This window comes from Clupea harengus, chromosome 24 (genome assembly GCF_900700415.2).
Source record: "Clupea harengus chromosome 24, Ch_v2.0.2, whole genome shotgun sequence".
In the NCBI taxonomy this organism is placed as follows: domain Eukaryota; kingdom Metazoa; phylum Chordata; class Actinopteri; order Clupeiformes; family Clupeidae; genus Clupea; species Clupea harengus.
Window position 1 is genome coordinate 12,570,904 of NC_045175.1, and position 16,880 is coordinate 12,587,783.

The 16,880-nt window shown below is 42.0% G+C and overlaps 1 protein-coding gene across 1 annotated transcript; it reads right to left on the bottom strand.

The window, feature by feature from the left end:
• Positions 1-6: 6 nt before the first annotated feature.
• On the bottom strand, positions 7-15,944 carry LOC116219235 (NLR family CARD domain-containing protein 3-like). Its single transcript, XM_031562367.2, has 5 exons — positions 15,643-15,944; positions 5,222-5,502; positions 4,049-4,133; positions 3,335-3,360; positions 7-1,819 (listed from the first exon to the last, which is right to left on the bottom strand). The coding sequence occupies exons 2-5, from the start codon at positions 5,475-5,477 to the stop codon at positions 42-44; spliced, it is 2,145 nt and encodes a 714-aa protein (XP_031418227.1). The 5' UTR covers positions 5,478-5,502; positions 15,643-15,944; the 3' UTR covers positions 7-41.
• Between the last annotated feature and the right edge of the window lie 936 nt (positions 15,945-16,880).

Sequence of the window (16,880 nt, forward strand, 5' to 3'; positions counted from 1 at the left end):
AATACAACTCTTTTATAATCAGATCACTATAGCACGGTCACTCACCGGCCCTTTTTGCAGTTCCTGACAGCAATAACCAGCCTCATTCTCCCCTTATTTGTTGTTTTGAACTTCATCAGGTCAAACTCGTCCTGCGTATCCTCAGACACCAGCATCATGTAGGCCAGAGTTGAGCACACAGCAGGAGAAAGCAGTTCCCCTGACTGCACGTATGCTTGGACTTCTTCATGCAGGGAGCAGTCCTTCAGCTCCAGCAGGCAGAGCAGAAGATTCATGCATCTTTCTGTTGACTGGCCGTGTGTCTTGATGGTCTCCTTGATGTACTGGACTGCCATCTTGACGCTCTCTGAGCTTTTCTGCATGGGTGTGAGTAGCCCTTCAAAAAGCTTCTGGTTGGGCTCCAGTGAGATGCCTAGAAGGAAGCGGAGGAAAAGGTCCAGGTGTCCTTTCTGGCTCTGCAGGGACCTCCTCACAGCGCTCTTCAGCAAGTCGTGCAGCTGCTTCCCTTCCATGGCGAAGGACTTCAGCACCTCAAAGTTGCTGGAGGAGAATGAATGAAACACAAACAGAGCTGCCAGAAACTCCTGAACGCACAGGTGCACAAAGCTGTAGAGCTTCTTCCTGAGGATCACATCGTGCGAGGCAAAGACTACTGTGCACATGCCTGATTTCTCCAGGACTTGGTGGGGGTCAATTTTGCACTCTTTCAGGTCCTCCTCTGAAAAGAGTATATTTTCCTTTTCCAGCTGTCTGTATGCCAACTCCGCAAGTTTCAGGATCACGTCTTTGTTGGTCTTTAGTACCTCCGTGGTATCTTTTTGTTCTTGATTCTCATTCTTCTGCTCGTTCCTCGTAAGCTGAATCAGGATGAAATAAGAAAAAAATGCAGTCAGTGTTTTTGGGATGTCTCCCTTGTCCCTGGTATCCATCTCATTCAGCACAGTGGCTAAAATCCAGCAGAATACAGGTATGCGGCACATGATGTAGAGGCTCCTGGAATCCATAATCTGTTTCACGATACTGCCAGCTTCGATTTTATTCTTGATTTTGTTCATGAGGTAGTCATTCTTCTGTTTATCATTGAAACCATGGATCTCCGTCCACCGATCGATATAATCCCGGGGAATCTGGTGTGCTGCTGCCGGACGGGACGTGACCCAAATGGAGGCCGACGGCAGTAGATTCCCCTTCAGTAGGTTGACGATCAGCATGTCCACTGACGAGGTCTCCGTTATTTGTGACAAAGTCTCCCCCTCATTAAACTCTAGGCGAAGTTTACTCTCGTCTAGACCATCTATGATGAATAATATCTTGGCTTTGTCAAACAGCTCAATGTTGTGGATGTTGTGGATGTCTGGTAGTTTGGGGTGAATCTTGCGGAGAAGTGTGTACAGACTGTACCTGTCACTGATGTAGACATTCAGTTTACGGAAAGGCAGCATGAAGATGAAATCGACATCTTGATTGGCTCTTCCTTCTCTCCAGTCCAGAATGAACTTCTGCACGGTCACGCTCTTCCCAATGCCAGCAATCCCTTTAGTCATGACTGTTCTGATTGGTTCTCCTGGTTCCGGTGATGGTTTGAAAATGTCATTGCAGTCGATGGCATCTTGTGTAGAGCTTTCCCTTCGGGACTGTATCTCCATTTGTCGAACCTCATGTTGAGTTTTCACGTCATCGCTCACTCCATCTGTGATGTACAGCTCTGTGTAGATCTCATGGAGATTTTTTGTCTTCTTTTTTCTGTCTTCTGTACCTTCAAACATGTTTTCTGTTCTCTTTAATCCTGTCTTGATTTGTTCACTGATCATGTTTATTTCTATTTAAAACAAAAAACAAAAACAAAAAAAAACATTGTTATCCATTATGAGAGAAAGTAGTCCACTTCTAGGAAAAAAACAAGCATAGATGTGTGTAGGCCTGGACCTATAGGGGTGCATAAGAGGCCTGGACCTATGGGGGTGCATAAGGAGCTTTGTGTTTTGTCTTCTGATGTGATGTTACCAAGGCTGTAGTGACGGCTGAATGTACGCACCTCCTACATTGCTGAAATAGTGTTTATGCCCCCAAGATTTGTTTTCGCAGTGCAAGCGGTAGCACATTCAAAATAGCACTGCACTAGCAATTACGGTATCTGGACTGTATGTGACCAATCCCATTGTCTATTCCGGTATCTAGACTGTCTGTGACAAATCGCATAGTATCTTGCGCTAGTTGGGGTCACGTAGAATGGGGCTTGATTGCTAGGCATTCATCTATCTATCTAAATTTGATTAGCCTTACATGTCTGGATTGATATCTGTGCTACTATACATAACGCATCACACCTCTAAACTAGGATTGAAATAAAGGGCATATTAAACATTTCCACTTATAGTAGCCTCCTCAGAGCGACCTGCAAGCTATGTAGCCCTCACTCGTGCATTTGTGCTATTTTCACTCATTCATTTGTGCTATTTTCACTCATTCATTTGTGCTATTTTCACTCATTCATTTATGCTATTTTCTGAGAATGAATAGCGGTTAACGGGAGACCACCTACTAGTACAACATGTCCTACAGGACCAGCTACTCGCAAACAATCAAACAAATAATTAAACAAACAAACAACTGTACTCTCTGACCTGTAGCAATAAGTACAGTTCACAAACAGGTTAAGAATGTAATCTAATCCCTCAGGTTAGATCCTAGTGTAATGGCAGCTTTTCAGCGGCCGCTTCTGAGAGCGGAATAATCCGGACAACGGGTGTCTTAAAATATAGAGTGATTAAATTAACTCAAACAAAGGCTCTCCATCGCATTAACGTGGTTAAAAAATGTGTTTGCCACTTCCGCTCTACCTGTCTAGACGTGGCACGGCCCTATATGTATATGTATATGTAACTTATTTGCTGTCTTGCTTTGTCTTGTGTTGCACTTGCTTGATGTTTGACTGTGTTAGGAAAGTGGTTGACTCGCTAGTTTGTCATAAACAAAGTAAGCAAATTTCAACAGGTTTTGCTAAGTTTAGCCGCAAGACATCTCGTTAGCGATGTTAGCAAGCTTGTTATAACACGTTTGGACAATGATGCACGTTCTAAGTGCTCTCGCGTCGGCTTCTTTGTAATGTTATTGTGATAGCTATGTTGGCTAGCTTGACAACAACTTTCCTAACACAGTCAAACATCAAGCAAGTGCAACACTGGACAAAGCAAGACAGCAAATACATTACTGAATAGTCTAGCAGAAAGTAGCCCCCTACCTGGCGGCTCCAGAAACTCCATAGTGTTACTTTAAGGTTATGGCTGGTATATAAACATAAAATATAGATTCCAAACTTTTAATTGTATCTCACCAGATTTATTCCATGGCTCAGGCTCTCTGTTGAAAAGTAAGTACATTTTCAATTAGCATTAGCAACACTGATTGTGAATTTAGAATTAATAACACTGATGCGTTAGCGTTAGTAACACTGATGGTGCAATTAGCATTACCAGCACTGATGGTGCAATAAGCATTAGCAGCATAGATGGTGCTGTCATGGCAAATAGTATTTAATGCAGCGAAAGTCTGTGACTTACAAAAAGTGTCCGGGTGACGTAATGCTATCGTTGGTATAGCAACTGTCACTCAAGAGTCGTTCGAAAGCCAATATTACGTCATCCGGACACTATTTGGCGGCATTAGCGTTAGCAGCACTGATGGTGCCATTAGCACTAGCAGCATTGGTGGTGCAATATGCAGTTTTTCTCCTGTCTTACTATGCTTTGTTTAGAATCTGTACATAGCAGAAATTAATGAATAAATAAATGAATGAATCAGTTAATTAAAAAAAAATATTGACAAATGTTTAAAACAGTGAGTGTTATGTTTCTCAACTAAAGGCTATTATGGGAGGCTATGTGATAAATAATGAAATGCAGTACAAAATAGTAATACATCAATAAATAATAAGAAATAATAGTAATAAAGATTAAAATAAATACATATCAATACATGTATAACACCGTTTATTGGACTGAATGTCTACAGACTGTGCCCCTGTTCTCAGCTTTCTCTGCTAGCGTACCCCGGTGTTGGAGAGTGACTCCGCTTCCTGTTTGGCTTCTCGTTAATGGCTCGTGTCTCCTCCATTTGTCTCTGTGCCATGTCACCTAAGAATGCAGCAAAAGAAATATATTGTAGTTCATAAATCTTTTAACCCTAGGTACGTTGTACATTAACATATTTTTTTCTTTTACCAAAATGCATTTGGACATTTTGGACCTAGTCTGGTAGAGCAAAGATCTAATGTAACCTGCCTTATGAGAAACACATTCCTGCACCTTTGGGAACAGGAGGTGGACACGCAAGCAAAGACAGCATTAGACCCATGCATGCTAGTGTCTGTCTGTTGCTAACATGTCTGTTGAGGTCCTCTGGGAGTGAGTTTCCTCCCTGAATAGCTCATGCTAGTGTCTGTCTGTTGCTAACATGTCTGTTGAGGTCCTCTGGGAGTGAGTTTTCTCACTGAAAAGCTCATGCTAGTGTCTGTCTGTTGCTAACATGTCTGTTCAGGTCTGGGAGTGAGTTTACTCACTGACTAGCTCTGTGCCCACTGGTAACTGTTACCTTGGACACTACACCTTGGAATACTACTGTAACCATTACCTTATAACTATTTGACACTTTGAGGTACATTTTTAAATGCAACTACTTTTCTGCAAACCTTCAAAAATGTATTTTGATGATATATGGTCGTGGGAAGCACAGAAAAACAAACCTGCGTTCCCAATGCCAATCCCAATGTAATCCAGGTTGGAACATGCTGCAAAAATGCTTACTACGTCACCCAAAAGATGGAAATTAGCATGTTAATAAGCTTCTATCAATGCCAGCCGGGCTGCTGTAAGTGTGTGTAATGTTTTGCATATTTTTAGGGAGCTAGCTTGTTTTAGACCAAAACTCTATAATGCGGCTTTAAAGGCAGAAGTATACCATCTATTGGATCTCCCTGTGTCTCTGTATGTCTCTCTGTGTGTGTGTGTACATAGGTGCATATGTGTTTCTTTCCCTCTCTGAAGGCTTTCAAATTGAATAACATTGTTTGTACATGTATTTGTACATCTTATACATGACCCTGGAAAAATGTACCCATGTTGTCCAATCCTTAATCCAGTGTGTTTGTCTTCAGCTTCTCTTTGTTGACAAACACACGCACGCACTAAAAAAGGACATAATGGCGCTGTGCTGAGTAACTTGCCTGATGGCAGTTCCTTATCCACTTCCAAGGCCAACTGGTTTTTGTCCATCTTCCTCAAGATGTCCGACACGACACTGCCACAGTTGCTCTCACAGTAGGCCTGCACCATCATGGCCACTACATCGTATACTGCAGCCTTCTCCAACTTCTGGGTGGGGATTTTGCCATCGCGTTCAAGGTAGTTCTTGAACCTTTTGAAGCTGTCCGCGTCAAGACGGTCCAGCTTCTTTATCAACACATCTGAGATTCGGCTCATTGTGGAGGTTTGTTCAGCAGCCCGACTGGACGGAAGCAAATAAACACAGAATACAATAGTTGGAGTGTATCGGTAAGACAATAATTTCATCCACAGACACACTTAATCTATCCTGGTAGACCTGATTCCTGGTAGACAGCTTACCAGTTACTCTCTTCTTTACAGTGTCAGATAAGGACTTTAAAAATTACAGTTACTCCCTTCCCTTCCCTTTACAGTTAAATAAGGTCAGATAAGGCACACAGGCAGACAGACACACAGGCACACAGACACACAGAGACACAGAGACACAGGCACACAGACACACAGACACCAGTGTTGTGCAAGTTCACACCTCTCATGAACTAGTTCAAAGTTCAGTTCATACAAGTAAACATGAATAGTTCACGTTCACGACCATTTAAATTCTGAACTAGTTCATAGTTCAATTCATTTCATAGTTTTAAGGTGGGACGTGAGAATGAAAGACAACTTGTTTTTTAAAGAAAACTTTATCCATCACTACCCCTTGCCATAAACTGCACTTCATATGCATCATTTCCTAAAATAAATGTTTTTTTTTTTAATTATTGCAAATTTTTCAGGAGGACATAATTTGCACGGAAAGGTGAGATTTGTACTGTCGGAAACTTTATCAGACAGTGTGTAAAAATCCCGCACATAATAATAAGGTGCATCGGATGTACCCGCTGAGTCTGCGTCTCTGTTTTCTCTTTTACTTGCCATTTTTATATGAGACTGAGAGCTGTTGTCTTGGAATACGTTAATTGTTTGGTATACATGTGTGTGCAATGAGTCATGGGTAACGTAGTGCGAAGTCGAGTTAGTTGGTTTAGTTTAGGGTACATCGTGGAAATGATACGGGTACTGTGGCATCATGATGGGCCAGCTAGCAGAGGGGTGTGGTGTTCCTGTGGAGTTCTGGCTGCCACACCACAAGATGGCTGGCATTTGCACTACATCTCCCAGAATGCAGCAGGACCCAACCAGGTGTTGGTGCTTAAGGCACCTGATTGAAGGAGCGTTTAAGACAGGTGGTGCCTGTTGTGTGGGAGAGAGCCACGAGAGAGAAATGAGAGCACTTAACGTGCGTGTGAAACGCTTGCTGAAACGCTTGCTGAAGTGCTTGCTGAAGCGCTTGCTAAGCCGCAACCGGAAGGGGGAAGGTAGTGATGGTGAAATGAAGCTTCATGAACCTTCGAAGCTTTCCAGCCAGACGTGTTGAAAAAAGGTTCACTACTCGAAGCTTCGTTCGGTCTCTAGTGACACCTGCTGGTCAATAAAAATACGGTGTAGGAAAGATTTTCTCGGGACCGTGAATTTGTTCAATGTGTTGTGGTGCGCAAGACCTACTAAAATAATATGCACACAAACGTGTGGTGAAAAAAACGTCCCTCGATTAATTAAAATTTCGTTTTCAACTTAGGCTTTCTTTTTCTAATCTTTCTTCTAATAATTGTTTGACATATTGATATAAGGATTCTATGGTGACACAACGGTTAGCGATGTTGCCTAAGGTGCGGGTTAAGTCAGCTTTGATTCCCGTCAAAAGCACATTTTAATCCGATGCTTTGGATAAAAACGCCTGCTAATTATCTTTACTCTCTTCTGTATGCTGTTGGAACAGAGGGTAGTTAAAGTGCTTTTGGAATACTGGTCAGTACTTTTGGAATACTGGTCAGTACTTTTGTAAAACCAAGAGTAGTGAGAGTGCTTTTGGACAACTGGTCAGTGAAAGTGCAGGGCAGTGAAAAGGGGGCGAAAGTGCTTTGTGCAACTTTCTCTTCCTAACTGGCTCCATAACTGTATCTCAAATAATCTATACTACTAACAACAGCAAACAATCTAAATCTCCAACTACTGCTAAATCTCCAACTACTGCTAAATCTCCAACTATCACTAAATCTCCAACTATCGCTAAATCTCCAACTATCGCTACGTCTCCAACCACTGACAACACCCACGAATACGAGATGGGAATTGGGACATTTTATAATCGAAGCTTCCCGCCAGAAGTGAACCAACGAACCACTTGGTGAAGCACTTGATTCAAACGAGGCTTCGGACGTCACCAGTGACGTAATTTCGGCAAAACGATACAAGCCTCGATACGCGCTCCGTCTGGAAGTGCTTCACTTTCGCGACATACGATTCGAAGCCCCGGTGTCATTTGTAACATCACAAGGGGAAGGATAGCCCCAAGCCGGAAAGGACCTGGACAGACGAACTGAGAACCGACAAGGAAAGTAACCGGAAGTTTATGTTTATTGTACAACCCTGAAGGAAGAGGGACAAGGAACATTTTGTGGTGGACTTTGAGTTGGGTGTGAAGAACCTCCCTTTGCCTCTGTTTGAAGAGAACCCTTGATTGTACCTGTTTGTGTTGGAGTTTGACTTTTATGTTTGTGGGAAGAGATACCCCAGTTGTACCTATTTATGTTGCGTTTTCTGAATTAAAACCGTCTTTTAACCTCCCCTGCCAACTGTTTCCTCAGTTTACTGCACTGCCCACCCTGCAACCTGTTACAGTACTTAGCAATGACATGGTGCAAGCATTCGATTCAGTAGAAGGAAAACATGCCGTAACGTTTTAGCTAGACCTCAGATAATATGAACGTGTTCACCGTTCAAATTCATTATTTGTCATTTAAGTTGCGTTCAGTTCATCGTTCTCATAAAAATGAACATGTTCAATGAATGCGTTCTTTTGAATGCGTTCATGCACAACACTGACAGACACACAGGCAGACAGGCAGACAGGCACACAGGCACACAGACAGACAGACACACAGACACCACAAAGATGGAAAGGAGATGGAAGTCCACACAATAAGTGTCTCTCATTTAATTGATTATTGTTATTGATCTTAGTGTTGGTGTTTTTATTTCTTAAAATGTGATTACTAATAATAAATGTGATTTGGATATGGGTATTATTCGCACACGTTTCTTTGACATAAACACATTTCAGACTGTAGAGCACACTGGTTTAGCATTATCCTATATGGTAGATTCAGTAACTCACCTACGATCATTATTTGTTTCTGTCTCCTGGGGGACACTTAGCTGATTGTTCTTACTACCAAATTCAAGTAAATTATTGTAAACAGCAGGCAGGGTTAGCAGAAGTCTATATAAAACCACTGGCAGCTGGCTGGCTGGATTGTTTAATATGCTGAACAAATATCCAGCAATAAGGCAATTGTAGGTACACCTGGAATTCGTCCATTGTGTTTGACTTTAATCAGTAACTTGCGTATGGTTTCATCCGGAACCTACGTAAGACTTCAGCCCACTGTAAAATGTAACCTGATGCAACTTTAACCACGCCCCCTGAGCTTGGACAATAGCCATGTCTTCCCAGATGTGACCTCTCTCTCTCTGCTGGCATCGCCAGGAACACACCTTTCCTCTCACCTCAGGCATCGCCTGCAGCATCTCTCTCCTTCCACCGTCAACCTTCTCTCTTTGTTCTCGCACAACAAAGAGATCACTTTCACTTCTGTCTTACGGCCGACAAACGCCTAAGACTTCTCATTAGTCAACAAACTGCTAATTGCGTGAGGCTGGGGAAGCATGTCTCTGACTCCAGGACTATAAGCACCGGTTCCCCTCAGGGCTGCGTTCTTTCCCCTCTACTCTTCTCCCTGTATACCAACAGCTGCACCTCCAGTCACCAGTCCGTCAAACTCCTTAAGTTCGCGGACGACACCACCCTCATTGGGCTCATCTCTGGGGGGGATGAGTCCGCTTACAGGTGGGAGATTGACCATCTGGTGACCTGGTGTGGGCAGAACAACCTAGAGCTAAATGCTCTGAAGACAGTGGAGATGGTCGTAGACTTCAGAAGGAACCCAGCCCCACCCACCCCCATCACCCTGAGTGACTCCCCAGTCGACACTGCGGAGTCCTTCCGCTTCCTGGGCACCATCATCTCCCAGGACCTCAAGTGGGGGCTGAACATCAGCTCCCTCACCAAAAGAGCTCAACAGAGGATGTACTTTCTGCGGCAGCTGAAGAAGTTCAACCTGCCAAAGACAATGATGGTGCACTTCTACACCTGCATCATCGAGTCCATCCTCACCTCCTCCATCACCATCTGGTACGCTGCTGCCACTGCCAATGACAAAGGCAGACTGCAGCGTATCATCCGTTCCGCCGAGAAGGTGATTGGCTGCAATCTGCCATCTCTACAGGACCTGTTCACCTCTAGGACCCTGAGGCGGGCAGGTAAGATTGTGGCCGATCCCTCACACCCGGGTCACAACCTCTTCGAGGTCCTTCCCTCCGGCAGGAGGCTGCGGTCCATCAGGACCAAAACCTCACGCCACAAAACCAGCTTCTTCCCGGCTGCCGTTGGCCTTAGTAACAAGGCCACCTGACGTGGACTCTCATCCCGCCCCCACACCTCAAGCCTGTGTTATGTTAACACACACTACATTGCACACTGCACATTGCACATCCACTTTTGCACTCCTGCCCTGCTTTTTGTATTGAATTGTAGTACTTATTGTGTTTGTGTAGTACTTACTGTGTTTTTATGTTTTATGTTATGTTTTATGTTATGTGTAGTACTTACTGTGTTTGTATGTTTTTATGTTTACTGTATGCACCTATACATCAGAACAAATTCCAGGTAGGTGTAAACCTCTGATTCTGATTGAGACAAACTAAGTTTAGCGAAAGCAGCTAACAATATCTAGCTAACTCTGCAACGGGAAAAAGCATGACAACATAAATCGCAGAGACCTGCACGGAACGAGCGATCGAATCCTCCAACCTAAACTGCAGTGTAACACCGACGACATCACAGCAAGGACAACTTTCTCCATCTACGAACATCTTCATCTCTTCTCTGCCTCATAAACATCGGATCCGCCAGCACAACCCCTTTTTCCAAAGGACTGGTAAATTAACTGGGTATTTAGCTATCGTAGCTTACTCACAACCTGGCTAAGCATAAGACTGTTTACATGTCATTGTTCATGTGTTTCATCTGTTTTGTTTACTGAACGTAACTATTTATATATTTTCATGGTTAGTTGGTAGTTTGCTTCGCCACACCTTCTAAGGGTTATTGTTAGGATTGCTTATCAGACACACAGGGTATTGCATGCATCACTAACCATTTCCTTTTTCTAACATGGCACCGTAACCACACACGATAAAATATACATTGGCCTTTACATAGCCACACACGCAAAGGGAATACTCGAACTTAGCCCGGCACATAGGCTCCTTTTTCCAAAGGACTGGTAAATTAACTGGGTATTTAGCTATCGTAGCTTACTCACAACCTGGCTAAGCATAAGACTGTTTACATGTCATTGTTCATGTGTTTCATCTGTTTTGTTTACTGAACGTAACTATTTATATATTTTCATGGTTAGTTGGTAGTTTGCTTCGCCACACCTTCTAAGGGTTATTGTTAGGATTGCTTATCAGACACACAGGGTATTGCATGCATCACTAACCATTTCCTTTTTCTAACATGGCACCGTAACCACACACGATAAAATATACATTGGCCTTTACATAGCCACACACGCAAAGGGAATACTCGAACTTAGCCCGGCACATAGGCTCCTTTTTCCAAAGGACTGGTAAATTAACTGGGTATTTAGCTATCGTAGCTTACTCACAACCTGGCTAAGCATAAGACTGTTTACATGTCATTGTTCATGTGTTTCATCTGTTTTGTTTACTGAACATAACTATTTATATATTTTCATGGTTAGTTGGTAGTTGGCTTCGCCACACCTTCTAAGGGTTATTGTTAGGATTGCTTATCAAACACACAGGGTATTGCATGCATCACTAACCATTTCCTTTTTCTAACATGGCACCGTAACCACACACGATAAAATATACATTGGCCTTTACATAGCCACACACGCGAAGGGAATACTCGAACTTCGCCCGGCACATAGGCTCCTTTTTCCAAAGGACTGGTAAATTAACTGGGCATTTAGCTATCATAGCTTACTCACAACCTGGCTAAGCATAAGACTGTTTACATGTCATTGTTCATGTGTTTCATCTGTTTTGTTTACCGAACGTAACTATTAATATATTTTCATGGTTAGTTGGTAGTTGGCTTCGCCACACCTTCTAAGGGTTATTGTTAGGATTGCTTATCAGACACACAGGGTCTTGCATGCATCACTAACCATTTCCTTTTTCTAACATGGCACCGTAACCACACACGATAAAATATACATTGGCCTTCACATAGCCACACACTCGAACTTCGCCCGGCACATAGGCTCGTCCTTGCCCCCATCACATGTATGTTCATGAACGTGCACACACATGCACGTGGAACTGCCGTGATCGGACAAAGGAACACACACACATTTCTTCTGGCGCGCTCCTAACAGCGCAATCCCGAGCCCACAAGCTCACACACACACACACTCCCTCTCTCTTACACATCCCCACACTCCTTCAATTCATTAGTTAGTTACATTTAGCTAGATTACATATTGTGTGTTATTTCTTATCATTGTGTAAATAAATACTTTGAATATATACGCTGGTCTATTTAATGTTACACAAGAATAGACGTTGCCAACCTCATCTATTCAGAATTCTAATGACCTTCAACCTTGCTATTAATAAGGGAACTTTGTTTGTAGATATCAATTTAATTATAATTCAGAGTTCCAAATTGATAGTTGTATATATTTTATGAGACTGTTATTTTTAATGAGACTGATTTGTGGATTATCTTTATTTTGACCACCGTGGTGGATACTACACTTTGTGTGGCGCCCCCTAGGTGTTCAACTTAATTGATCTGACCTTGTGTTGAATGGTTGATGCCTGTCCAATCTGGTGAGATTACCAACATATTGTTGCTGTTGCAAGGACAGCACCAGTGTGTCTTGGGGGCCCTCGCTAAAACGGTATCACAATTTACACACAATTGCACCCACATTTACCCGGCGCCTGCTCACAGGGTAAGGTACCTACATAGTCTTGTACTCCGATGTGAGGCTGGTACCAATTTCACCTACATACCTTTGTTTGTGTGTGTGTGTATGGCATTGAGTTTTATTTGACACGATGACATAACACTGCAGTTGTATTGAAATGCAGGGACTATGTATGGAAATTGCTGCAATTCCAATTCCAATTATGATGTAAATACAATCACACAGAGCTCTAAATAGTTCAGCAATACAAAGAAAAAAAACTCTGGTGCTGTAAGAGGTTTAGTAATGGATTAACAGTTTTCAGATTTACGGAGAAGCAAGTTGTAAAAGAAATAAAGCAATGCAACTTCAGTGTGCTTCTCAGTGTTGGCACAATCACACACAGAACTGTCCACTTAAAAGAAGGCACTCCTTCACGTCAACACACACACCTTCCCCACATGCACACGGACTGGTCAGATGTCAAACATGTTTCGCGATGAGCATCCCCGCTCAAACTGTACATTGTCCAAATCTGTTCAACATTAGTTTGCAGGTTTTGTTTTCCATGTGTGTTTGTTAATGATTAAAAGCAGTTACCTCACTGTGACCGCACTCACTTCTATAGCCTAATTACATCATATAAAACACCTGTCACAAACTCCAACCACTCACATCAAAATCACATCAAAAATGCACTTCATAGCACAGCACATTTATTTAGAGTAATCTCGACATGGATAAATAGTTGAAGAGTCCGTGTCTAAAACAGGTGTCTCAGTTGCTGAGCTGACAGCACACAGATTAAGGCATGACAGCTGTATGTTTCCTGTGGTGAGAGTAGACCAGGGGGCCTAATCAGGCAACACCCTTGGCGTTATTTCTACATGCATTTAACATCAGCCATTTTGCAAGCTTGAGCATTAACAGGAAAACTGTGAAGAAGCATGACACAAAATGGTGGCCAAGAACCCTCTATTAGTTTTTGTTGCCAGAGTAGACTACACCAAACATGAACACATCCCACACAGACCCAACCTGCACTAACTCATTCTGGGGCCACAGGAATGTACGGGAAATTATCCAATGTGTTTAACTGTGCAGCCTGTGGGCAAACTTGGATTAACTGGTGCAGACAAAAGAAGGCCCATCTGTAGATCTAAAAGGGTTCAGTTCCCTTATGGGATCCAAAGTGTGGATCCCTTGTGGTTTCACTTTTCAGCCCAGTACAGGTTGCCCAAAATGGGAACTACTGCTAATATGGCCATACTGCAAAGTAAAAGTAAGTGGAGCTGTTGTAGTTCCGCAGTTTGTCTGTATGAATAATAAAGTCTGCATACATATATATATATATATATATATATATATACAGTACCAGTCAAAAATGTGGACACACCTTTCATTTTTAAAGTGTTTTCTTTACTTTTATTATTTTCTACATTGTAGATTAATACTGAAGACATTTAAACTATGAAAGAACACATATGGAATGATGTACTAAACAAAAAAAAGTGTTATCTACCATGTAGAAAAATGTAAAAGTAAAGAAAGAACTTCTCAAAAAATGACATTCATAGCACAGAAATATTCATAAACAAAGAGATGGAAAAGATATCTCTTACCATCAGATTCATTTTCTTGACTGGTATACTTTATCCTGAGCAGTGTGTTTTTATCTAAGATGAACATAGTCATTTCAACACCAATTGTTGTGTCAGAGAGAAGAAAGCCTCTGTTAAAAAGAAGATCTTATAGAACATAAAAACCACAGCAACACCCTTGTCTCTCACCCACATAACTGGCCAATCAGATCATGCTCTGAATGAAAGAAACCTACAATCATCAAGTTATATGAAATGCAATGCTCAGTTTGACACCGTTAGCCTAAAGAATCAGGCAGCTAGCTTGCCTGCCAGACAACCAGCCCGTTATCACATGCTAATTTTTTGGTAGGACAACTAAGCTACATGTCTGCTGATGGTTAGTTTCCAACATTTCGTTTTAACAAGAAGAAGAAATGATGGAAGTAGTTCATCACATGAACTATTTCATTCAAAATGGTTAAATGCCTAAATTCTATCACTGTTTTGGGTGTTGTTAAGTGTTGAGTGCGGTAGAGAGTAGAATGCCCATGGAAAAGAGAAGGATTCAGAAGAGAGAGAAGCAGCTAAAGGAGGCAGCAAAGGGGAGCACATGTTTGCAGAGTTGGTTACAAACCAGCAGGTGAGACAGAGACATTGCATTGTGATAAAGATGACAATGTGTAGGCTAATTAATTAATGTGAAACAGGCTCATATTTTCAGATTAATACTTAAGCCTACTAATGGCAATTCATTATAATTACATTACATTTAAGATGAGGAGCAACCACAAGCCTCCAGACCAGACCAGGAGACACAAAGGACAGGTAGACCTAAGTGGTGATCACCAAATATGAGATGAAGGACCATGCTAGAAAGTACAGGGATAAAGAGCCATAAGCTAAATAATTGTGATCTTAAAAAAAGTATAGGCTATTTTAGAGATCCTTTCAAAGATCTTGCCTGAGCAGAACAGAAAATAACATACCACTGCTTCTAGTGGGCCTTGTTAGAGTAGTGATAATGGTAAAAACAATAATATATAATATATAATGAGCCAAGTACATCAACTGCAGACAAAGTCAAAGAGCCAGAGCCAGACCCAGATGAGAACAGAACAGACTTGGAAAACAGGGAAAGGAGAGACGACACAGAAAGTCAGGACAGGATGCCAACAAGGGCGGATATTGAGATGGAGAGTGAGGCAGAATCCATGAATACAGATTTCGATTTTTTGCTGAGATTGTTGGATTACTCAGAGCCAGCTCATGTACAGAGCAATAATCTTAAATTCAATCAGGCCTTTATCAAATTGCCACATTCAGTCGGGCCTTGCGGCCCTATTGTGAAGTTCCCAAAAAATGCAGAAGGGCACTCTTTTCAAGCCAAAGGACACCTATGCGTACAGCATGTGTACAGGACATTGAAAATATATCATCATGTTAATTTCGTGATTACACAGTTGTCCCCATTAAATTAGGAAAAGTAATTTAATATGAAGCAAAACAAATTATGTCAATCTACTCAATACCCGATAATGACAAAGCTACACTGTGAAAGGAGGGTTGTTCTACACGTAGACATTGTATGTGTAACGCGGCGGCTATAGCTGAACCCAAATGCACGACTCAAAACATTCAGATTCAAAGGAAGGATTCTTTACTTACGACTGCGGACAACCAGGAAAACTCCAGAGCAGACTGGACTACTGCAGCAAAACAGCGTGAACACGACACGAACAACGTGTTAGAAAAACACAAAGGTTTAAATACAGTACCAGTCAGAAGTTTGGACACACCTTCCCATGGGTTTATTACCCTAAAACACGCCCATTACATGCCGTCTTGGTTTAATCGTCATCCATACGCGCATTTCAAGTTGAGATATTATGCGATAAGACAACGACCCACAGCAGAATAAGTGCAGAAAACAAATGTAATGGTACTGAAGTAGCTGTCCGCTGTTTCACACACACACAGACACACACACACACACACACACAGACATACACACACACACACACACAGAGACACACACACACACACACACACACACAGACACATACACACAGACACACACACACAAACACGCGCGCGCATCTAAAAAAGGACATAATGGCGCTGTGCTGTGACTGATAACAAGAGTAGACCACATGTTAACTGTCAGAAGTTACCCGAACAGAAAAGAGGCCGTGCTTAAGGCGTCAGAAGACAAAGGGGATATGGTGACAGTCCTGTGTCATTACCCCTCCTATTATGTTCAAATTTTACTCACATCTATTATGCTTGGGGTCAATTTGACCCCAGCAATTTAAACCTCCAAAAAATGATTATAATATTTTGTTTTACCCAAGTTTATGTGTCAGGTACTTTAGGTTTGTTTGTTGACTACCTAAATAGCCCTTAAAAATAAAACAATACCCCCACCCACCCCCCTTATACATCCAGAATACATGTTACGCTATTATGGAGAAATATGCAGATCACCATCAAATCTCACTGATTGACTTGTAATTGGAAAGAGATATCCTTCTGGTGTTTTATGGCTTTATATTGTTGATATCTACATTACATATGTAATAGAAAACTATTTCTGTTATCAAGAATAGTAACAATGTGATGAAAAATGTTGATATTTCTTATATATTTTATACAATTAAAACAGCCAGTTTAGACCAGACCTTGTATGTAGAAGATGAAACAGTCTGTCTTGAAACCTAATTGTGACAACAGTTTAGTGGGAGAGGCTTCGCTAGCGTGAACAACAGGAAACACCTGCGGTATAAGGCCACTGGGGTGAAGCCGACACGGCTCTGTGCAGACTAATCGATGCAGACATGTCAGTCAGTGTTTTATCTTCTTTTAACTGACTGCAATAAATATGGTTGTGGAATTATGAGAGGGTG

What these genes read in the sequence shown, in the direction of transcription:
- LOC116219235 (XM_031562367.2), bottom strand. Translation starts at nt 5,477, where the DNA reads ATGAGCCGAATCTCAGATGTGTTGATAAAGAAGCTGGACCGTCTTGAC. An exon ending in AGTCACTCTCCAACACCGGG is followed by an intron (nt 3,361 to 4,048) that starts GTACGCTAGCAG and finishes ACTTTTCAACAG; the next exon opens with AGAGCCTGAGCCATGGAATA. An exon ending in TGAGCCATGGAATAAATCTG is followed by an intron (nt 1,820 to 3,334) that starts GTGAGATACAAT and finishes TGTTTTAAATAG; the next exon opens with AAATAAACATGATCAGTGAA.